The 24,837-nt window shown below is 39.9% G+C and overlaps 1 protein-coding gene across 3 annotated transcripts in view; it reads left to right on the forward strand.

Annotated features, from left to right (window-relative positions):
- rabgap1l (RAB GTPase activating protein 1-like) overlaps positions 1-24,837 on the forward strand; it is a 103,695-nt gene that overhangs the window by 65,075 nt on the left and 13,783 nt on the right. The window contains exons 15-19 of one of the 3 annotated variants that reach the window (XM_072389210.1): positions 3,762-3,836; positions 6,035-6,160; positions 7,684-7,827; positions 12,490-12,531; positions 18,550-18,678. In XM_072389210.1, the coding sequence (XP_072245311.1) occupies positions 3,762-3,836; positions 6,035-6,160; positions 7,684-7,827; positions 12,490-12,531; positions 18,550-18,678 (516 nt within the window). Of the gene's footprint in view, positions 1-3,761; positions 3,837-6,034; positions 6,161-7,683; positions 7,828-12,489; positions 12,532-17,296; positions 17,429-18,549; positions 18,679-24,012; positions 24,390-24,837 lie in introns of those variants that run through there. The other 2 variants (XM_072389211.1, XM_072389212.1) reach the window with 2 other exon arrangements.

A 24,837-nucleotide genomic window follows, 5' to 3' on the forward strand; every position in this document is an offset into this window, starting at 1 on the left:
CTTTTATCTACCTCTACTTTCATTTCCTGTCATTTTAAATGAGTCATCAGTGGAAAAAAAAAACAGTCCTAAAGGAGAATACCTTTAAAACGGAAGGTTATCAACTTCACATTTCTGTATGACAGCATGTATTAGTATGTGAGCTAATGTTTAGGAAGAGGTTTCATGAGTTGTAGCTTATATGTCAGAGTTTCACTGTCAAAAGCAGACTGCAGACCAAGGCTAAAAGAAAGTCACCTTTGTGCTCAGGTGCGCTGCACTCACTACAGATTTCAGTTGCTGAGCTAAAGTACAATGCGTGGTGATGACGGCACCTCTTCACTAGGTATAGCAACTTGCTGGATGAAGTCACCAGCCAGGGTGGAGGGGCTGGTGAGTCTTTAAGACCAAAACTTCTTCCATTGACAAGGCATTGGTGTCTGACTTTCTTTTAGCCTTGGTGTGCAGTCTACTTTTGACAGTGAAACTGACATATAAGCTACAACTCATGGACCCCACAGTCATCTCTGCTGCTTGCTAACACGGTGGATTTTGGGAGAGTTCTTTGCACACTGCACGTCAAAGTGCAGCTTTAAAGCAGCATTACACAGGGTTGGATGCAAATGTCCAAATACAGCTCTCTCAAGACCCGGAATGTTTGGGAATTAGGAGAAAAAGGCAGGTGGAAGTTGTCTATGGAAGGTACGGCTCATTCTGCATGTTTGTGGCTCAGGTGTGGCAGTCATTGAGTGTCATCCTTGAGGGTACATTATCTCCTGGCAGCACCCTCTGCATGCACAGGGGCCTTGAAAAGCTTGTGACTCTAAGTGACAAGTGAATAAAGAATAGATTTTTTTTTTTTTTTAGAAAAAGTAGTTTTAGTGCCAAACTTTTTAAGCTGAGGTCTACACAATCTATTAAATTTTGTTTCTATAAAACCTGAAGTTTAAGTTCATGATTTCCATATTTGCCAATAACTTGATAGTTATGATGATAGTTGTTTTTCGTTTCACTTCACTTTTTGCCACCCTTTCTGTCACTTTCTTTATCTTTTTAGAGAATGATGTGAAATGTTTAACCATAGTTAAGTGTTCAGGCCACTGACACTTATATAATGTAAGCTGTAGAGAACCAACATTGATGCTGCCACAGATTCATTTTTTTTTTTTTTAGTTTTTTTTTTTATTGTGGTTATTTTCAATATAAGATATCTTGGCGTAAACCTTTCTTCAATAAAATTTGAAGCACTTGTTTTGGTCACATTTAAATTGTCTTTAGTGCGATCAAACTATCATCCCTAAAACTTTCTAGAGTGAGAGAGAAACTAGGCATATCCTGTAATATCCACCCCTCTGAGCCTATTATCTGCCCAGGCGAACAAATTTAGATTTCACCCACCAGGACCTCCCCCATCCATCTGTCAGCATCCACTTCTCCCAGCCGAGTTGGGGATGTGTGAATGCCACACTCCATCAAGCATGTCAGCTTGTAAATTACACCACAGACAGCACCACAAGAGTTCTCCATTACCTCCACATCAAACACCAAATTAGCTGAACACATCAGCAGTGAAGCTCTGAACGTCCACACTCATTTTTCAGACATGAAAAAAGGGTAGACAATCTTTTAACCCACTGCTGTTACCATCAATTTGCCTGTAATCAAGTGTGCATCCTTCAAAATATCTGAGGACGATAATGAGCTATTACCAGCTATAACCAGATTCTGGCTGATGGTTTTGCACAAAAGACTAGTAGTACATACCTTAGAATGAGGTTTGAGGTATGCTGTGTGGAGCCCCATTTACCTCTGATTGCTCCAATGGAATGGACTTTTAGGCTGTTTAGTGTCTTTTTTTTGTCTCCCTTGCAAGGATGTAGGCAGATGAGAGCAGATGGTGCATAATCTGATCTTCATCTTCACGCATAACAGAAAAAACATGTCTGCAGAATAGTTTTGGACACTGTATTTTTTCTGTCTGGATAGTTGTTTGCACTGTGAAAAGGTCTGTTGGCTAACTAGCATGTTTACTGGAGTTTGTCAACTTTAGACAATGGCTTTGGAGAATGGTCATCTGATGGTTATCCTCCTGAATCAGTCCTCCATACCTGAATGACCAAACTAGCCAGATCTCTAATGTTGTACAGCCTGCCTCTCCTCTAACTTCTGCAGTGGATAGATGTTTCACATTGAAGTACATTTAACAGCCTTAAATGTGGGTAATGGATTGGACCTTCTTCCTCCTATGATGATTACAGATTTTAGGTGTCTTTGTTACTGAGGTTGTATGTTCGGGCAGCTTGATTAGCTCTCTTTTTATATTTTTGTTATCCCTTCCACATGTATTTTTCATTTTATGTTTGGAAAAACATGTTGATTGGTTGCACTATGTGCACTTGATTTAGATAAGAAGTTATCAATACTTCCTATTTCCAATCCATTGTACAAGATGGAGCATGAGCCAAACCAAGTAGTGCACAAGTTAAGGCTTTAGTATATTAAAGAATTGTATCAGAGCGCAACCCTGGTTCTCTTAACACTTGCAGCGCTCTCTTCAAACTGCTCTTAATAACTGTGAATGTAAGGACAGGCTCCAGCGTCCCCTAAAGACAGCAGTGTATGAAAAGATGAAGCCTTGTTTTTCTAGATTTACATACCCTTAAGTGCTCTACAAGTCCTAAGAAAGTCTGTTTGCAGAAGAAACAGTAGAACTGCGTTATGTTTTCAGATCCAGGGGCTTAGCTTTGTGTTCAGAGAAAAAGGGACTTGTAGAAAGTGTCAGTGTGAGAGGTCGGAGAGATGCTGACAAGGATCAAACCAAAGAAAGTGACAGTCAGTTCAGAGAAGTTCTTCTGGGAAAACATGGAGAAAACTTAAGTAGTGGAGAGAAACTTGCTCCTAGGAAATGTACTTTGTTCATGCTGACAGCATTTGCATTACAGTAAGAAGACAGTAAACTTCTTTCTCTAAACTGGGAGATCAACATGCCACTAAGGTTTTAAGATCAAATTGTGTAGATATGACATGGTGCTGATTCTAATGCATTAACTAATAGTAGAAGATGCCGTTCTTGAACATTAGGGCACTAGAAATATTTCAGTTTAGATTTTTACAACCAAAACATTGGCTATTACTGTTATTACTGTAAAGTAACTATAGTTGCACTAATGATGTTTTATGTGGGACTTATTGCAGTTCTTAAAGTTACTGGCTGTGAAACCAGTTCCGCATTGACCCTACCTTCAATAGTGCAAGGCACTAATTCCCTGAGGGGAGTTGGTCATTGTGCTGGGATAGGTGCATTACTTTGTTATTGAACTGTGCAGCCCCTCAGTAGCCAGTTTAGATTAGTCCTAAATACCTGGGTACTGGGTGCACATTCATATGGTATATTTTGATATACCTCAGTTATGTCTCTTTACCAGATTTCTACAGCATGCTCCACATCTCTGCTTAAGGTTGGAGGCTCAAGGCTTCAACTGGCTGCTACTGTTGTGAAACATCCACGTTTTCTTTTCTCTGAACTCTCATTAACTGAATCTTACCTTTTGTCAAGTGCCAAGAATCCATTGAATAAAACTGAAAATATGAATCTCTAGTTGTACTTCACGTATTTACGGCTTTCGATCTATCAGAAGAAGGAAATGTTTGAAACATTTTCAGTAATTATTGATACGTTGTCTACAACATCTTCGCTGTCAGTGACCTCTGGTTTGCTTCTGACAGAGCAATCAAATTAAAGATGTTTGTCTTTTTTCTCTCTCCCTTTCTCTCTCTTGCAGGCCTACTCTGTCTATGATGAGGAAATTGGTTATTGTCAGGGTCAGTCGTTTCTTGCCGCTGTTCTCCTTTTACATGTAAGTAAACTATCATTCAATGATCCATAAGCGAAACCTTTCCTTGGTTAATGCACATTCCTCTTAAATATGAGGTCCTTTGATATGATAATAGAAAGCATGGCTTCGTATTCTCATACAGATATTAGATTTATTTCATATGCATTCAGAAGCTGGATTTCCATTCATATGTGCTGTGATTTGTAACCAACTTTTTCGGGAAAGCCTGCTGAATTTCATCTACTGTTGTTATGTGATTTATTTATTTTTCTATTTTTTTATTTTTTAGGGTTAGTGCCCTCTGCCGCTTTTCTCTATGAACAAATTCACCTGAGTGAACTGCAGAAGAAGATGAAATGATGTAATCATATGATGTAATTCAAGGAACATCCATCAAGGCTAACAAAAAAACGAATGAATTATCATGATGGAAAGCCTAGCAGCAGAGAGCACAGTACACAACAGAAATTCATAATGACTGATATTCCAGCTATGCCCCGTATGCATATGTATAAGTCATGATTTCTGTACTTCATTATTATTAGTTAACCCCTTTACCATTATGCTATTTACTACAAATTAAAAATGCTTATAAATGCAAATACTAGAATAATACCAGCATTTTACCCTTCCTTTTAAAAGTTCTCTGGAGCAGATTGAAAGTTACGTCAGTTTTCCTACAAACTAGACAATAGTTGGAGACATTATCAAGGTTTCAGCACTTTTGTAAAGAAAACAAATAAGCATTGTGCCCCTGAACCTTTATGCATCTACAGGCATAAAGTCTATTAGCTAGTACAATGTCTGATAAAGCAGAAGGAATATCAATAACAATATCACAGTCTGAATAGAACTTATAAATATGGACAAAAAGAACAGAAAGTTGCTGACTGCTCAAATAAAAGCAGTTTATAACTAATCTAGAAAATATAGATGAAGGTAGTGAAAGTATTTTCTGTTTGTTGCTGTAGGTGTGAATAAAAACTAACAGAAATTTTATCTGAGAAAGTTAACAAAAGACAGAAGGAGGAGAGACAGAATAGGTGACACATGAAGGCAGGAGTCCCAAATGGACGAGAGACTGTGGTGGAAGTTTGGTCGAAGTCCAAATACCAAGGGCAGCATAGGTTAAAGAGGAGTGAACAGTGGGGAAGTGGAGAGGTCAGGAGGAGCTGGGGTGAGCTAGTAGAGTTTTGGAAAAGAGATATGAATTTAATGATGGGCAAGGGGAAGGAGTGCATGGGAGGGGGGTGAGAGGAGGACTTTATGTGGAAGGAGGAGGCTGTAAACGGGAAGAGGAGATATGAAGGGGACAGCAGCAGTAAAAGAAGTAGAGGTTATACAGCGGGAGGAGAAGACAGGCGGATTATGGAGTAAGAAGGAAGGAGGGAGAGGCTATAGAGGAGATGTCAGGAATATTAATAGGGGTTCAGGTTTACCTGCAGGAACCCATTCAGGCCCAAACATACACTGTCACTCTGATTAAATATCCTCTCCCTGTCTGCAGTCGTGTGTGTGTGTGTGTGTGTTTGTGTGTTAAAGGGAAAATGAACCCAATTTAACTCACAAACACAGAATTCAGCTTTCTTTCGTACCCCTTATCTTCATCCATCTGAACAACGCTCACAAACGCTCACACTGAAACACACAGATGTAGTTAAATGCACACAGAGAGGCATAAATATTTCTTAAACATGAAGAAAGTTTGTCCTGTTTGGCCCTTATGTCCCCTCACGCCTTCACCTTCATTTTTCTTCTGCCTTTAAGTGATTATTTGGAAGCAGACTAATGAAGTCAGAATTAAACTAATTTGTCTTCTGTCTTTGTTAACCAGTATAAATGTGGACATTTGTCAAAACCTTGTAAAAATAAAGTCTGACCCAGGTGTGGTAGCATTGTAGTGCCTGACTTCAGGTTTTGTAAGACCACCAAATCCCAACAAAAGCTTCTGGTTTCCTGAGCAGTAATGGAAGCACATTTTTGGATGTTTAGTTGTTAAGTTTTCACAGGTGCAAATGGAGGGAAAACTTTTATAGAACTAGCATAATATGACTACTGTTACAATGAAATTGACTAATTTGGATTATAGTCAATTGAATCGATCTGGATTGAATCGGGACGTATCTTTAAAATGGTTTGAGATTACTTTTTGAATTGGTGTTATATACAAATGATCTGAATTGAACTGAAGTGAATTTCGGTTGTCCGTGTGTTTGCAGATGCCGGAGGAGCAGGCATTCTGTGTGTTGGTGAAAATCATGTATGAATATGGCCTCAGAGCTCTCTACAAGAATAACTTTGAAGATCTTCACTGCAAGTTTTACCAGCTGGAGAGGCTGATGCAGGTTAGTGATGCAGCAGGTCATCATTTTTGGAAAGAAGATTGAATGTGTCTCAATGTATTTCAAAGTAACGTAATGCTAAACTTAAACTTTAATGTTGAATAGAAACTTTATTGAAACTGTTAGACTGCACAGTGCATTACAGATTGCTGCATACAGAGTCGCACAGGCCCTGTCTGCTGCCCAATGAGGGCCCAAAGTGGGCACCGGAGCCTCAGAAGGAGGGTGGCCTGTGCTGGTATAGAATGTTATATTCTGATGCTCAGGACAACGTTCTGCTGAAAAACGTTTGGCCGGATATTTTTATTTATGTGACTTTGACATGTATCATGTATCGTGGCTGTTTTTGTGTTTTAATCTACAAAATGTATAGGCAGTTGGTTTTTATTAAGTAGCTAATATATATATGTGTGTGTTTGTGTGTATGTGGCTTTCTCCTTTCTTTAATAGCTCTCATTTTTATGTATTTTTCCCAAAATATGAACATTTGACCTGTAAAGGCTCATGTCCATCAAAGTTTAGAGTCGCCTAACATTTGTAAATACCACCAGAAATAGCTGAACAGTAATAAAATAAGATTTTTGCTACAGGTTCCTTCATTTTTTGTTGCGCATCTGTGTTCATTCAACAGATGTTTTAAAGACCTTTGGCTGAAGCCGAAGAAAAGATTAATCATTCTCACTAATGATGTTGCCTTTGGGGGGCAATTCTGTTCCAGCGACAAATTGAAATTGTTATCCAGTAAAGTTTAAATACCATGAAATTCGCTTCATATATCTAGCAGGCCTTGTTTTAGAGACAAGTCTCAACCATTAGTTTAAACAAGATTTTGATTTTCCAACATTTTTCTTTCCTGATATTGGATCACCCCAGAGCTGTTACGTGTAATTACTATTTGATCAAAGGCTTGTACAATGAATCTATTCACTAAAAAGAAAGGACTAACCGTGTAAATGGGTTCTTGAATGTTTGCTGTTTACTTGGAGATCTGAAAGCTTTCTGTGTTTTCAGGCTGTTCATTGGGTGTGTAAAGTTGCATCCTTTTCAAGTATGAGGTTTATTTAGCCCCTCAAAGTCATCCTGGCCCTGCTGGCAGTCATCTGTCAACAGGGGGATCTACTTAGTTAGCGCCGACCAAATTCAGTGTAAACATATTAGCATTGATTGCTAATTAGGTGTCATTTGACATGCGGCTGTTAAAGTGGTTCTCTATCTGGCCAATTGAACAGCTTATTGAGTGCTAATGTGTTGTCAATAGCACACATGGACACTTTGGTAACTGAAAGCAACACCAATCTATCCCTGAAAAAATTACGGTGAAAAAAAGGAATGAATTTAATGCAAAAATGTAGCATCTTTAACTATACATCTTTATTGATATTTCACTATGTGTTTTCTATTAGTATTAGTATTCCTGTTAGGTATTAGCATTTGTTCTTGGTTTTCTGTTAAAGAATTGTTTTCCCAATGAAATGGCATGATTTGATTAAGATCCAAACCTCTTGTTGCTTCTCCTGCTCAAACAGGAACAACTTCCTGACCTGTGGGCCCACTTCCAGGAGCTGAACCTGGAGGCACACATGTATGCCTCCCAGTGGTTCCTCACCCTGTTCACAGCCAAGTTCCCCCTCTGCATGGTTTTCCACATCACTGACCTGCTGCTCTGTGAGGTAAAGACAGTACACTGTATCATGGTGATAGAACCGTGACGGGGATGTTGTATACATATAGAGTCCAATAATGGGAAACATGACAGTGAAAGAAAGGAGAAAGTAGAGAATGTTATGAGGAGGGAAGAGAGTAGTGGCAGACACCGGTGTCTTAGAAGGGAGGATGGCAGCCATTAAAGAGATAGAAAGACAAGACGGATATGTATGTAGGGAGAATAGTGTTTCAGCTGAAGCTCTGAGCAGCTATCAGCAGCCACAAGTAAAGAGCATTTTGGAAAAAACACCAGCACTTATGCATCTGCATTCAGCTCAGCCTTCCAGGGGTTGATGCTATCAATGCTTTAATATCATTAGGACCACTAAATCCTTAACTGATCCAGAGTGTTTTTTTTATTATCTTCAAACAAGATCTATGTGACTCTGAAACCATGCTCTTAACTTAAATAAGTCTGGACATCTGTCTTTCCCTAAAGTAACAGATAATTTGGCTTATTTTCATGTATTTTTTTAGCATGCTGGGCTTTTTACATAGTAAAGTACAGGAAACCACCTCGACTCCTGGAGGGTTGCCGTTTGCCTCGGAACGGCTGTGGTTGATAGAGCATAGAGCAAAGAGATGAGCACTGAGCCGGTTCATGGGAGAAATGTTCACAGAATAGAAATATACAGCTGTGGAGCCAGAGAGGTGCTGAGAGTTAAACGCACAAACTTCAAAAGAGACATGAAACAAAGTTAAGGTCATGCAGTAATGTCATGTACATGCATGAGGAGAGTTACAAATAAATGATGGAAGCGCATATGCTGATAAACTCTTGTGTAACTACTATCAAACAGGTTACTCTGCAGTCTCGAAAGGTATGAAAAAGTAATGAATTAGTTATTGTTTTGCTGGATATATCCAACAAATGGAAGACTCTCGCTACGTTGAGGTGTCTTTAGACAACGCAGTGAACCCCAAGTTGCTCCCAGTAGCAGTAGCTTTCATGGCGAATACCCTGCATTTCAGCTTTATATGAATGAGTGAACGAGGCACACATTATTGGACTTTATGATGAACCTAGCTGAGGTTAAAAGACTATTTACCATTTACATTAGCAACATGTCAGACACAACTTTGCTAAATCATACACTGCTTCGTCTTCTTTACTCGAAATGGAACCATGTTTTTACGAAATGAACAACATGTTGTTGTGAAGTAGACTAGAATGCAGGGATGAGGATCATAAACTCATTTGAAAAACAAAGAACAATATCAAGTGACAAGTGGAGTCATTTTCTCATAGACAACAATCTACCTTTGCAACCAAAGGTGTCCCCCCTGGTGGCCATTCAAAATTTAGCAGCATCAAGGAATTATTGGCAAATTTTAGGCTTTACTTTTCACAATATGGAGGCTACATCCTTCCGTTTGTACACAGTCAATGGTATTTCACGGTGTTTGGAGCAGGCTGCCTGCTCCACCTCTGTGTGGGAGAGAAGTGGGTCAGAATGAGCTTGATGTCATCAAAAGCTTTAGTTGGGTTTTTTCATGGATGCCATAAATACTGTGAATAAACAAGGCTGAACAGATGCCTTGAAAATGTTGATATTCAAATTTTGCTTTCCTATTTGTAAAAGAGCCAAAAAGTATGGGGGAACCAAAATATGAGATTGTATATTTGTCATGTTGATGTGGAGGGAAGGTATGCACTGGTTAGTTTGCTTCCTCTATGGGCAGAAATGTTGGTGTTTTTCCTTGTTTTTCTCTGGTTCATGATTAAAACTTGAACAAAATGCTGTATATTGATTTAATGATAATTGTATGATCAGCATTATTCAGAATGCTAATCCTCTGCCAAATATTTGTACAGGAAATGCCTCGAAAAGTCAACGAAAAAATGTAGTCTGGAAAAGTCTGGAATTTTAAATGCTGAATGGGTCAGCGTTTATATCTATTTGAATAGCTCCATCACACATTTTTGAGGGGGGTGCTGAATTACTGTACCGCTCAAGAAAAGCAATATTGTGTCATTGGTTGACACTGAAGGGCTCAGGAGGCAGATGTAGCCACCAAGCAGACCTGGCGAAACACAAAATGTAACGAGGATGAACGAGGAAAATCTCCCTGAAGCTCTTGTCTGAAGGTGGAGCGAGTAGCTGTGTCGGCACTGAGAAACATGTCATTTGGTGAATATTCTTCAAATTCTGAGGGGCCAGGAAGAGAGCGCTGAGGAACAGCACATCTACCATGACCAGATGAACAGACCTTATCCACAACAGCAGCTTAAGTTCTGTCAGAAGGATCTATGTAACCATTTGAAGAGCGGTATCACGCAGATACAATCCATTGTCCTGGTGACTGAGCAAAATAAGGTGATCTACAGTCAAAGCCCAGGAACCTAATATTTGTCACTATTGCGTGCTAGAACCAAGTCTGTGTTTATAGTTTTACTGATTGACATCTGATAGATTATAAGTATTTCAATGAACTCTCCTCAAAAAGTTTTCTAACATAAACCACCAAAGTCAAACGCTCTGCATTTCCTCCCCCCACCTTCTCTGCCTCCCTCCATCTCTTCCACTCCTCCCCTCTTTCTGTCCTCCTGCTGGCCTGAGGCAGAACAATTAAAAGTTTCCCTTTCTCACCCAATGAGCCGCATGATGAGGACTTGCTTGTAAAACCACAAGTCTCGTACTCTGCATCCTTCTTTTCGACACTCGTTTTCTGACTACCCCGCCTCATCTCCCCACACTCATTTTTTTGTTTTCCTTCAGTATGGTCTTTTTTTTGCCAATTCTTCAACAACCCTTTAGCTGTCTTTCATTTTCTTACCAACCGTTTCATCTCACTTTGCCTTCATTTTCAAATTATTTTATATAGGCCAACCTCTCATTGCTGACTCTCTTCACAAGCTTATGTTGGTTGCTCTCGTCACTTTTTACTCAAATTATCCTTTCTTCTTTCCAGTTGTTCCCTTATCTCTTTTTTTGTTAATCTCTCTCTTAATACTTAGCTTTTCGTGACTAATAGACTGGTCATTAGGAAGCTCCAGGCTGTTTGAATGAATGTCACATCTGTGCATCAAGTTATTTTCATGTGATAACCAGTATTCGTACAGTTTATTTGGACAAAGCACACCACACTTTGCTGAATCCTGCGCAATTCGCAACACTTTAATTATGATCACAATTTGCCCCATTACCTTCCCAGTTTACACTCTCTGTATACTGTATCCTCTCCTCTCAGAATGTTTGCCTTTCATCTCCCCATGAATCTGTCTTGCGAGGCTACACACTCACTCTGAGGTGATATTTCCTTTTGTCATACACACCTTTGATCATGCCTCAGCATGGTAGCACCATCTTCAGGCCTGCAAAGAAAGGTGTGTGGAGGCAGAGCTCCCCCTCTTTTCATTTCTCCAGTTATTTTTGGAGCTGCCCAGATATTTTTAGCTCTTTGTTGCCATGTGAACCGGTTGTCCCGGAGACCAAGGAGAGGGATGTTCCCATGCATGGCAAGCATCAGTTTTACATTTTCTTTCTTTCTTTCTTTCTTTTCGTGTCAAAACAACAAGCCTTCTATTAATAGAGAAGGAAGTAAAAGCATGTAGTCACAGTTTTTATGGACATGTAAGTCGGTCAATAAAAAGAAAACAACCCAACTCCATCATGTGCCCCACATAAGAATGTAAACAGTAATGTTTGACTTACATAGCAGCATAAATCATAAATAAAACCAAGGAAAGGTTGCTTCTTTTTGTATCACCTTTGAATCTGCTCTGCTTTGTGAAAGGTGTCGTAAGCTCTGCGCTCTTTCAGGATTTCATTGTTCTGTAGCTTCAGCACATACGCATTTGTTTATAATAATGATTCTAAGACTTAAATGACTGACCTTAATGCTGATGAAGCCAAAAGGACAAGCTGTATAAACGAGTGAGATGTTCTGTGTAAAACTGAGCAATAAGATGTCTAAGAGGTCTAAAAATGCTATTAAGATATTTGTGGAAAGGCCCCTGTTATTCAAATGGAAACAGTTTTTCAACTGCAGTACTTCAGTGCATTTTATAGTTCAGCTGTCTTTTTTTTCTCTCTATACTACTTTCTTCCCACATATATCGACTTTTCTAAAAAGTAGTGTAAATACTTGATAGCCTTTATTTCACGGTTGATATTTTAGTTTTTGTTTCTCCAGGAACGTGTTGTTAAATGTTGTTTTGGACTATGTAATGACAAATCATTTTTGACACATCCACGAGGACAAGGTAAAAAGTTGCTTGTGATTTTGCTGTTTGTTTTAGTTCTAAAAGATCCTGTTTACACGAGTATTCACACCCTTTCAGACTCTGAGCTATTGTTCATCCTACTTTTGTCTGTGGTCACTGAGATGCTGCAGACGATCTTGGTACACCTCTCTTTGATATCCCTCCATACATACTCACAAGATTTCAGATATTTGAATGATAGTTTTTAGAAGGTTAGCTGAATTGGTAAAGACTTTGAAGGGAGTTTGGTGTTATCCATTAGGAACAGGAGAAATGCAGACCTATAAATGTCTGAAAAAAGTTCTTTCATAAAGAAATGACTGATCAAATGAAATGGTTTTTAATGGTGTTCTACCCTTTTTAAAACCTGCAGATGTGTTTCCGTTGTTTCTAGACTCACGTATAACTCTGTTTCTTCCAGGGACTGAACATCATCTTCAACGTAGCCCTGGCCCTGCTCAAGGTTAGTGCTAAACCAAGTCATTAATTTCACTCTAACTGCTTTTATTTAACTATCAAATCGATTGCTATCCAGTTAATTTTACATTAGACTTTGTTTGTGTGACTGTTATTAATTTCAATCTCATCTGGATCAAAATAAACAAAAAAAAAACCAACAACAATGAGACTTTTTTCACATAACTGTGGATAACAATTGTGCTTGAGGTGTTTTGAGTCCTCAGCCTAGTGTTATTGTTACCTTAAGAGTTTTTTTTTTTACATTTGTCTCCCCCCAGTGCTTAAATCTGAAACTGCACCTTGAAGGGAGGAGTGATCTGTTTTTGTTGGACAAATTTAGAAAATGTCATCTTAAGCCTCCACTTTTTGACCAGAATACTACATCTGTAGTGTTTTTAACTTAAAGGGTACTCTTTAATTCATGTTTTACTTTAAATTTGTGTTTTTAACAGAACCCAATTTAATTTAAATAGTACTTTCAGTTTGTTCCTTTCAGCTAAGGTTGATGACTCATGCTCTACAGTGTATATAAAATGAACCAATCACCACCATGACCAGTCGAACTGACCCACACCTGGTATCATTTGTAGTGGTTTTGGTTAGACCTAAATAAAACTAACTGCTCCTTAAGAAAAAGAACTGCATTGAAAAACAATTCTTCCTGTTTGTAAAAGTGATTTCAAAAGGGCTTCACGATGGAGTTGTGGAAAGACACAAGTTTAGAGGACATAGGAAGATTTCAGTGGTTTCCTTTGTCCATTTAAGAACTGTACAGAGCATTATAAAAGTATCGTTAATGGAAATCACGTCCCAACAACACTTTGCTCAGACTGGCCACAATCCTTCCTCTGTACATGAGCCAGAAACATATTGATCTGAGCCTAGGTGAGCTTTAAAGAAGAAAACATTTAAGTGAAATAGTTGTTTTTTAACTGTATTTTTTTCTACATTTTAACTTTATTCTTTACAAATTTGAAATTATTTTTATTTAATTTTTTTAGCGTTATTTGTGATCATTTCTGTTTGTGTGTCAACTAACTTATAAGCTTTGGGCAAGACTGTGTAATTTTAAATGACTGTGATCTGGGGGTTCCATGGAGATATTCATTTGACGGGACAGCCATTATTATCATGTGACTACATGATAACCTTCCTTGTTTCATCATGTCATCCACGTCTTGGTACTGAAACAAACACTTCAGTTAACATCTCCTCTTTTTTACTACTTTGTATTATTCTAGTGTAATAGTTTCATTATGTTGTCAGACATTTTTATACATACTTACTGAGATATTTCCAGAATAAGTTTGACTTTTTTTACTCATAGCCATTGTAGTAATGAGGTTGAACTGAAGAGATTCTATGATGAATTCAACCAGCATGAAACTCAGTGGTTTATGTTGGTATTCTTTCACTTTTTCACTTTTTCTGACATCCAAAAAAATGCATCAGGGTACTATAGGTATCAAAAAGGTATCTTTACTAAAAGTAAAGTAAATGTTGTCAATATACAAACTGAATTTTGTATCAGAAACTGAAACATGTAAACTTTTGTATAACAGACACAAGTGCAAAGGAGTTTCTGTGTCGGCCGTGTCCAACTTGAGGGAAAAGATAAAGAAATCTAGAATTTGAATCCAGCAACTTGCTCAAAAGCTGAGAAAGATTAGAAAAAGAAAAAAAAAGTAGTAGTAGTAGAACACACGTCACACCGTTACACATCGAAGATTCTGCAATCAGCAGATTTATAGGTGACAGGTTGAAGGTTTCAGGTTATAAAAGGAGCATCTACCTTAATCTCTCCATGCATAGATGGGTCGCGGCACACCAATTTTTGCCAGACTCCATCAGAGAACTATCAATAAGATCAATGTACAATGGAAGTGGAAAGCACAACTATGGGATATAGCGTGTGTTTCACTATGGAAACCACCTTTAAGCCCCCAGATGGCTCTGCATGAGAGACCACCATACCATGATAAAGCCAAATGGACTCATGAATACTTTGAAAAACAGTTTTCTCAAAGCCATATACCAGCTGTGTGCAGAAATGCTACAGAATTCTCTGGTAATCTCACAGAAACACAGGCTTTGTTTTTTTTAATTGCTCAAGGTGACCAGAAAGACGATGGACACATGTTATGAATGTATGAAGGTGCATCGATGCCTGGACTATGGATGACTTGCATGTGTCAAAGCATCATTGATGCAGAGGCGCATATTGAGATTTTGAGGAGATGCAGCAGACTTTGTGTGTTTGTTGCTGACGTTAAATTCTAGATTTCTTTGTATTTTCTCAATTTGATAAAATAGGTAATTGAACCTGAAAACCAATCAAAAAATTATACATTAAAGTTTTTGTTGCATTTTGGAAAGGAAAAAATAATCCAACTTTTCTGGAAATCATGTTTGTCGTGACACCAGGATTGTATCTTACAAACATTATGTTGTCCTGATTTCTTTTTTGCACAGAACGTGTTTTCAGATATGGTTTAAAAAGACTCAAATAAATAGCTTTATACCCCAAATGGTTAGATTATAATGAAGAGTCTGTCACTTTTTTATGGAAAATGGTCACACAATGTACAGATTTCTTGACAAAATAAGTAAATTAATGGAAAAAGAAAAAAAAATTCATTTCAATTCCATTGTTGCCATAATGATTTTGACATTTTGGAAAGGGAAATATTTTGAGGATGCAATGGGCGGAAATGGGAACAAATGGGGATGTGAAGAGGAGGAGTGCGGAGGGGGCTTCCACTGCCTGCTTTCTATTGGCCAGGCATGACGGCATTCTCCCCCGAGGCTCCCCCCTCCCTCCTTCATCCATCCTGCACTCCTGTCCGCTCTCATCACCCCTCCCTCCATCTATGCTCGCCTCCCTCCCTCTCCGCTGAGCAGTCGCCATGCACATCACAACAGGAACATAAGGTATAACGTTAGCAGTCTGAACCAGAAGGAGCAAAGCTCTGTCTTTTCTCTATCATTTTTTTTCCTCTTCATCTTTACCTTCTATGGATGCAGACTTGGAGCATTTTTCCCTCAGTTCCTAATTTCCTCTGCTATTTATCTTTTTCCTCTGTGTTTCTGCCTTTTCCTCATCTCTGGTGGCTGGATATTTATTTCTCCAACATGCTACTTCTGTCCACCACCCAGACCTCTGCAATGGAGCCGCCCCTACTGGCTGTTAGCCATTAGCTTTTAGCATCACAAAGAGCAAGAGAGACGAGGAGAAGTGGTTGATGGGAAACACTGTCATTTCTTTGCTTTGCCTCACCCCACCTTATGTGCGGAGCCAACATTCCTGACAGTGCAACAACATGCACTCATCCAAACACTCCTCTATGTAGTTTGTTTCACTGAGTGACAGCAGTGACTTCCCATCAGAAAGAGCTGGCTACTCATGTGAAAGATCTTCTTGAAACTGCTCCGGACTGGATTTCTGGTTGCCTCTGCTAATAGATATCCGCAGGGAAAAAAAGACGCTGAAGTTCATGCTGGAGCTGCGACTGGAAAGTACTTTTGCTGCTTCATGTTGTTTGGATCTGTACAGAGTTCATGGCAAAGGATTACCAGTCAACGGGAAAAGCACACCAGATACAGAGAGACTGTTGCGGCACCCTTTTTCTTATTAGCTACTTTTTCTGTTTTTTTTATTCCATGCATCAGTGATCTGCGAGTGACTCAACGAGTTCAGCATCCACTCAGCCATAAACTACCACAGAGCATCATCTCCTGCAGGCACAGAAGTAGCATATTCACAGTTAACAAACCTCTGCTATGTTGCCAGGACTGCCTGTCCTCCTTCTTTTTTCCCAACCATTTTACATTTCAAAGAAAGCTAAAATCTTGTTGGTTTCATGTTAGGGCCCCCCTCTTATTTGGAACGGGAGCACAGAGTGTATCAACTGCTTTGATGTCTCATCTCACAGACTGAGCCCTGAGCATTAAGGGCCCCGCTGCTGTTCAGACTGAGGGGAATTTTCTCAACATCTTTGAAGACTGATAACGAAGGAAAAATAAAAGGGAAAAAAAAGGTGGAGTGCTTATCAGTCGCTGCAGTTTGCTGGAGCAGCAGCCCACGTGTCATTCAGCTTTGTTGCTAGGCAACAGCATACTGGATTGGAATTGGTTGGAGGAGTTTGCCAAAGGAAGATGAGAGTAGGTACTGTGACTGGATTTCAGAGTGAATCTGGCAGGTAGCTGGAGATCTCAGCATTATGCAGAGAGGGATGTCAATGACTGTGATTCTGTCGCACCAGAGGGCCGTTTCTGGGCTCTGACAGTGGTACAAGCTGAGTGGCCTCCACCAAAATGTGGTCCACTTGTTGAAATTCTGTGGTGCCCAAATGAACAGGATCAATCCCAATGTTACATATATGGGATGCCGAGGCTGTGTCTGCTCTTGTGTGATTTTTATGAGCTTTCTGAACATCAGTCTGTTGTGACTGATCAGTCAACCACTTTCCTCACCTGGACTCATCCCCGCCAGATATTGACCACAAAACGGCTTGCTCAAGTTGACTCCACAGTCCTCCACGGTGTCTGCTCGAGGCACACCCTTCGTCGAGCTCCCTCCCCAGCAACTGAGAAACCCACTGTGACGTTCACACGGCACGCTGGAGTCATCTGCCACCCTGGCCCCAGAGCGGGACAACCCCTCTCCCTTGCCCTGCCCCACCCCACCGCCGTCTCTTCCACACTCTTCTCCGCCCTCTTCTCCCCCTATACCGGCCCGAAGCCCACATCTGCCCCTTCCAGCAGCACGCAGGGCGGTGGAGGATGGAGGGGGAAAGGTGGAAGAGGGTACCCACAGCAGTCAAGCCTCAGCAGACTCTTTCTGCAGGGCAATGGATCTTCTTGGGATGGGACACCGGCTCTTCGTCCCCAGGCTGCTGGCGGTGAGGCAGGGGGGACGGGGATATATATGCTGAGTGAAACAAACAGGCACCAGCATGCAGTGGGGGTCAAGTGTAATAGAATGCTAATTTGATTTGTGTTCGTATTGGGAAGAGATATTGGTGAGGACAGATGACATGAACCATGCATCTGATGCAATGAAGGGTTTGTGTTTGACCCCTGTGTTTCTGTGCATTGAATCTGAAGGTAGCTAATTCTGCCTCCATCAGGTTTGTTCATGTGTAACAGAAGCCAATTTTGCATAAATAATACAATGGGAAAACTCCTTTAGTGTATGAACGTCTCCACCCCCCCTCTGTTTTCTTTTCATTGCTCTCTGAATGACAATGAAAAATAAGAGGAAACATAACATGATCTGGTGATGTCATAAGAAGAGACTTTGACCTTAAAATAACAGACCCTTATAATGATCAAATGCTCTCTGAGCACATAGATTGTCGTGTCTGTGCATCTTTTCACCACAAGATGGCGGTATTTGTGTTGTTGAATGTTTACTGACTGACCTCCATCCACTCTTCACAAAGGTATCCATCTCCATGTTCAGTTTGAGTCCACATGACATTTTGAATAAAAATAGTCTGCTTTGAAAACTCTTCAGTGATCATGAGAGATATAATTATGAAAGTTAAATTAGTTTTTGAAGAACAATATAGGGATTTTTTTCCCTATATGAATGCGAACAGAACAAGTGAGCAACATGTCTGCACTGTGAGGTCCCTTTTAAGTTATTGGCATCCAGTTACATATAATGGAAGATAATGGCTGTTCTGGATGAGGAGGTAGAGCCAATGTAATTACTGAAAACTGAAGTTACCTACTTATATCTATTCCTTTTGCCTAATGAATGTAATGGGAAAAGTCAAATGTTTCACTTGTTTTAAAATAAGAAATATAATATCATGCCACTAGCATAGGCCGTGCTGTGATATCAAAGAATTTACATCAATAAATTCTCATTAAAAAGTCAACATATAACATGTTAACTGACTACTTGGAAGAACAATCTGTTGGAGTTTATGAGCTTCATGTCTGACTCTTAATTAATTTTTTTTTTCTATTTCCACAACCAACCCTCCTTTCGCCTCTTCATGTCTCCCTCCAGACATCCAAAGAGGACCTCTTGCAGGCCGACTTTGAGGGGGCTCTAAAGTTCTTCAGAGTTCAGCTCCCTAAACGATACAGAGCTGCAGAGAATGCACGGAGGCTGATGGAGCAGGCCTGCAACATCAAGGTAGGAGAGGAGCTCTACATACAAATGCATGTATTCAGTTAACTTACACTGTTTACTGCTTATTTATGTAAAATCCAATACCAATTCCTGCTCACTTTATAGTGATATCAAAAAAGGCCGTACTTTACCTTGGAGTTGATTCCTCTGGCATTGTGATGCTGAATATTCTGTTGCTTTGAGAATTTAAAACCTCCGTCAGACTTGACATTTTGAAGGAAATAGGCCAACTGAGCTGTGCCTTGAATTGATCTATGTTTTGTTTCAGAGGTCTGACTGAGAGGGCAGCAAAAGAGAGAAAATGACTGCACTGTTTGACATGCTGTATAGCTGAGTTGTGTCATCTTCAACAGCCATTTGCATTGTTCTCAGTGATTGATGTATTTTTAAACCCCTGTGCCTTTAGTCTTTCTTGTGTATTTGTCTCAAAAGAGCACAGCAGATAAAACTTGGCTTCCAGGGATGGTAGTCATAGTTTTCCTTATAATACGCGCGGCTGTTTTCTCTTGAATTCCTTTGGACACACAGACGTTATCGTCCTCCTGCTGACCTTAACGAGGTTGCTGGCATTTAGGGAATTTTCTGGAGTCACCAGAGACCAAAGTGGTACACAGTGTATTTGATATGTATGTATGTGTGTGTTTATGTCAGCAGTGTGTGGCCTGATAGAGGAAGGAAAGAGATAATCATCCTCTCTCCACCCTCTTGCTGTTTCTCTGTCACTGTCCATGGTTCTCTGTATAGCATACAGTTTATATTTTTACATGTTTTCTCATTATCTAGTAAAGCTTAGAGTGAGTACATAAATTATAATACCAGTATTTTGCTCAAATGCATGTTGGCAGTACACAGTGAATGTGTTTCATAATTTTACTGCGTACAGGATACCATGCACTGCAACTCACTCTATATCTCTGGTTGTTTGGTAGCATTCTGTTTGTCTTGCACAATCTTGCAGAAATACAAGCATCTAACTTAAAAGTGCACTTTCATGCAAGTTTGTCAGCCTCAAACGTCGACCACAACAGCTGCTGTGCTTCTTTTTCACACGAAGTCTGTGCACCTCTGCAGGAGGCATAAACCGCATTCTTTTAACTGAATATTACCCTAATTGGCTGACTGTTATTTGTCATGTCGTATAACTAACAGTAGCTGGCTTTCCATTGCCATTAGTTAGCTTCTTGAAGGTGTGAATAGGCAAAACTTCCACTAATGCAAAAAAAAAAGGGTTTTATGCTTGCGTGAGATGTTTTTTATTGGAATTGAAACAACTTAGCAAAAAATTCAAATCATGTGACTCACCAGCTGTTTTTGGTCTTAGCTGGCAAACAATAAACTCACATGATTGATCGTAGTCTTAAATAGATGATATAATGTATAATAAGGGAATGTTATATAGCAAATGATCCCAGAGATGAGATTAATCCTTGAAGATTCACCAAATGTCCCATATTCGAAGGCTTAGGCTGTACAAATTGGCTTTGTAGAGCTGTGGTATACAGTTGATAGCTGTTTATGACTACATTTCTGGATGTTCAGTTAGACTTTAAGGAGGAGATGACAGACTTGATAATTATTTACACATCAAATTTACGTTTGTTTGTGTATTTGAGGGCTTCTCTTTAAAACCATCTTCCTTCTGCTGTCATGTTTATGAATAAGTCTAGTTTTTTTTACGCTTTCAAGGGGAATATTCCCTGTTGATACAAATGTATAGAGTTAGTCAGTCAGACAGAAATGAAGATGAGAACTTGCTTTTCATCCTCTGCGTTTTACTTTTTTTACCATTGACCAACCATCTAACCCCACCAGGCTCACCCATAGATCACAGCATCTCACATCAGCTTTTAATGCGTTACAACACCACACGAAGCCACGAATCCAGCTACGCCACGCCGCATTTCGTTATCTGACATTACATCACAATGCCTCACGAAACAGTTTGCCAAGCCACATCATCTCGAACCCTTCTCCACCTGAATATATCGCATCACAACTCAACTCGTCTCCTTGCCCACCATGCTGTGCTTCGTCAAAAGCTGTCAAACACGTCCAAGCACACCCATCAATTATTTTCACTATCCATAATCAATACATTACATTTTCACATATTTCTTTTGCCGTAGCGTGTCACAAAGTTGTTGGAAAAGGCTAATCCAGCAAAATAGCTTCAACACTTCCTAAAAAGTCAATATTTTTGGACAACGATCAGCTAATTGGTTACTTTAGATTAGCTTTTGTAATGCCTCACCCGGCCACACACAGCACATTCTACCACAAAAGAAGTCACTCCTCTCTTCGCCCAAGTCAGTGATGTTTTGATTAGATTTCATGAATTTGCTTGTTTGTTATTGTACCGTTAAAGAAATTAAACGCATCGGTGGAAAAACAGAATTCTGGTGGCAACAGATCAATAAAGTGCAGCTGAACTTCTTGTGTCCTGTAAATTGGATAAGAGATGAAAGGAAAGAGGGTTACTTGGATAAGTACGAACTCTTTTTCCACCCATAACAAATGGGCTTTCGTCATTCTTACATGATGTTAAATAGTAACTTCTAGATTGAAGGAGCTAATTTAACAGTTTGGAAGACGGATGATTCTCAGAGACTCCGAGAGAAATAGGGCAAACCAGCTTATTCAAGCCACTTGCTTTCTCCTCGACCACCCTTTTACACATTTTTCTCTGTCAACATTTAAATCGGATCAGCTGAAGTCTATAAGCTGCTTTAAAAAGCCAAAGAATTCACTGGCGCCTTGGTTTGATGAACACAACGGGTAGTTGGGTGGCTTAGCCTCTCTGGGGATTATGGGAAGAGTTTGAATTTCTCAGCCTTAAACATTCCCCAGACCGCAGCTGGAGTGGCTTTAATAAAAATGGAGAGATGTGTCATGTATTCATTTGCTGCTTGGAGTTTGACTGATTAATCAGGTTTATACTGAATTCTTCTATCAGAAAAGCTAAACTTCAACAAAGCAAAAGAGGGGAGAGGGGTGAGTGAAGGGAGGCTGACAGAATAGTATTTAGAGGAGGAAATGGTTTATAGTGATGGATGAAGACTCCAAAGCTGCAAACATACTTTCAAACCGACCACAGCAAAAGAGTGAAATTCATATTATAATGTCACATAAGGGCTTGAAATCTAAGGGCAAAATGCATTGATGTAAAAGATCATATTGAATGCATAGATGTTAGGAAACGGTGGATGACTATAACTAATTCTTTGTTCGACTGTAAAACTTGGTGCTCTCAGTGAAATTGACAGGCATGGTTCATTGCCTTTCAGTTAAATGTCAGACTCAGAACTGATTAATGAGTCATGTTTTAGTTTTTTTTTTAGACTCATCACTTGTAAGATATTCACAACATGGCAGACATAGCATTGGCATCAAATTATCTTTTTTTTCACTCCCGCAAAGATTATCCGCTTGCTTGAGGAATTCTGTATTTAGAAGGACTTTGCAAATTTCCCAGAGCTGAGATATAGTTTAGTATAGTAGCTTCTTCATGCAGCAGACCTCAGTACTTTTGTTATCATGCAATTCAGGACAGTTTCCTCGGGTAAATGGCAACATCTGTACAGCTGTACATAATTGCAACCCATAGACCACAAAAAGAAGTGAATGCGGCCATCTTCTGTCTGCTGAATGTGTGCCATCACCTACAAGTGTTGTTCCTGTTTTCTTCCTGAAAGATATCTGCTTTTGTCAGACTCCAACTCCACCAGTTTGTCTTAATATGAACCTTAGACTTCAAAATGAGTTAATAAACCATTTGTGACACCACAGTGACTTTGTCCATCTTTTATTTACGAAATCTGCTACCAACCTGTCAAAACATAGTTCTGGTCTTTGTGGAGAAGTGCCTCCAACTCGGATACTTCACTCCTCGGTTCAGATGTTATGACAGCGAGGCCACTTTGTGGGACGGTTGAATGCAGCCGCCACTACAAAATAGACGTGGATTTTGTAATGAGAGCATCTTAAAATCCATTCTTCGCACATGACTTTTGGTTTTGGCAAAATTACGAACCTAAAGGTTCCTACAAACCAGTGTTCGACATTGTGATGTATATGTTGTTACTACACAGTTTACTGTCATTTTTCCATCTATGTCTTGGTTTTTGGTTGGAAAAGCAGTTAATGCGTGGCCAACATTAGCTAATTTGGAGGTAAAATATCACAAAGACCTCTCAACTTTTGATTCACCTCGGGTTAAGGAAGCTCCTGTTCACCAGTTCACACGCACAATGCTTTTTTTATGCTGCTAATTGCAGCCATTCGCAGTCTTGCCAGTACAACTTCTGCTGTAACTGGCAACATTATTCCGACTGATTCATTCTTTCAAAATCAGTAAAGCTTTTTGAGTCAGCTTCAAACTTGCTATGTGGACACATAGATTTCGATTGTTACCAAGGAAACATGTCTCAAAGGAGCAGTGAGTAGGATTTTGTGTCACCTAGTGACAAAGTTGCAGACTGCTGCCAAGTGCCTGCTAAAGACACTTTAGACCAGCTCTAGAGCCGGTGTTTGTTCTGGGCTGAACACGATGGTGCAACACAGCAGACCTGTGTCCTATGTAGATGATTTTCACTCATATTTCTGTGAAGACTTGTTAGTATTTTAGATTATCAACCGCTTGCTTTTAAGTAAGTACACAGACTTCGAAAAGAGTAACTTGACAGCAAGCTGAAAAGAAGGGTTTTGCTGGTCAGTAAGAAACACCAACAGTATTCTACATTTAAAGATGTCTACCTTTCATGACCATTAACCTGTCATTATTGTGAGAGATCTATTTTCTAAATGTACAACCATGGGGAAAGAACAGAAAGTTCAGAAGGCAGAAAGATGAACTTGTGGTTGTTAACGCATCTCTCCATGGAGCAGGCATCTATTGTTAGACATCTTGAAAAAGTTGTCTGGTGGACTTTAAATGTGGGTCCTTTGGGACAGTGTTCAGGCATCATCTGGGACAGCTTTGAATTCTCTTTCACTTCACTTTGTAGATTCTGCCGTTGGAACGATGTGTAACTGTGAAGTCACTGTGGTTGATCTGACTACTTCCTTCCTATCGCTCTTAACCTCGTGCACACACTCACTATACACACACCCGCAGAATGTAGCTGTGTAAACAAGCTCTTATCTTTTTTTTCTTCTTTTTTTTTTTTACCAGCAGCAGGAAATAGAAAAAAAAAACCTACAAACTGCAACGTAAAAAGCGTAAAAGAGATTACAGAAGTGCTGGAGAGAGGGGCACAAATGAAACGGAGCAGAGAGAGGGAAGTACTCACTGGAGAGGACGAAAAAGCAAACTCATCCTCCTTTGTCACACACTTCTAGCGTTACAGAGAGGGAGAGGGAGAAACAAACAGGTGTGTTGTACTGCCATCTCACTCCCCACTTTGCCTCTCCTCCTCCTCGGTGGGCGGAGCTAAGCTCCTGTGGGACTCTTGAATTCAGCCAGTTGCCTCCTACACTCATAGAGAGAAACAAAACCTGCCAGCTGAGCTCCGCTCCTATCCTTCTCCACCTCTCTTCCTTCTTTTTCTTCATCCTGCCCTCCTCCTTGCTGCTTGGAGAAAGCAGGAGTCAAAATGATGCAGGAGGTGTCCATCGTGGTGGCATATGACGCTCATGTCGTCGACCGCCCTGGTGAGGAGGACACTTTGGCCCGCTTGGTCGCTCATTCCAGACCACTCCGAGCTCCCAGACCGGTGGTAGGTCTGCTCTCCCTTCTTTCTGTTTTTATCATCTTTTCTTTCTTTTTTCGTCCCTTCTTTTTCTTTCTTTTTTCTCCACGATGTCCTGTTTATCATTTTGTTTTACTAGTTTTCATTTGATGTTGCTACATGTCTTTTTTTCTTCATGCCAGCCCTTGTAGTTTTGTTCATAAATAGAGGTGAGAAACTCTTTCACTGAAACAACGTGTTTCTTTCCATCTGCGTGATAGCGTACACTAATGTATGAATGTGTGGGCGAGCATCGTGTTACCTCTGAAACCGTTTCCAACGTTTGAGGTTACAGAGCTTTGTCAGTCAGTTCATGCAGAGCTCATTTGTGGCTGTCAGTTTGTTTCAATTACTGATATAAATGGAATCAATGCAGACCTTGTGTCTGTGTGTGTGTGTGTGTTTGGTTGCATTTCCCTCACATGGGTAATTTAAT

This window comes from Leuresthes tenuis, unplaced genomic scaffold (genome assembly GCF_036924035.1).
Source record: "Leuresthes tenuis unplaced genomic scaffold, fLeuTen1.0.hap1 SCAF_7, whole genome shotgun sequence".
Taxonomy (NCBI): Eukaryota; Metazoa; Chordata; class Actinopteri; order Atheriniformes; family Atherinopsidae; genus Leuresthes; species Leuresthes tenuis.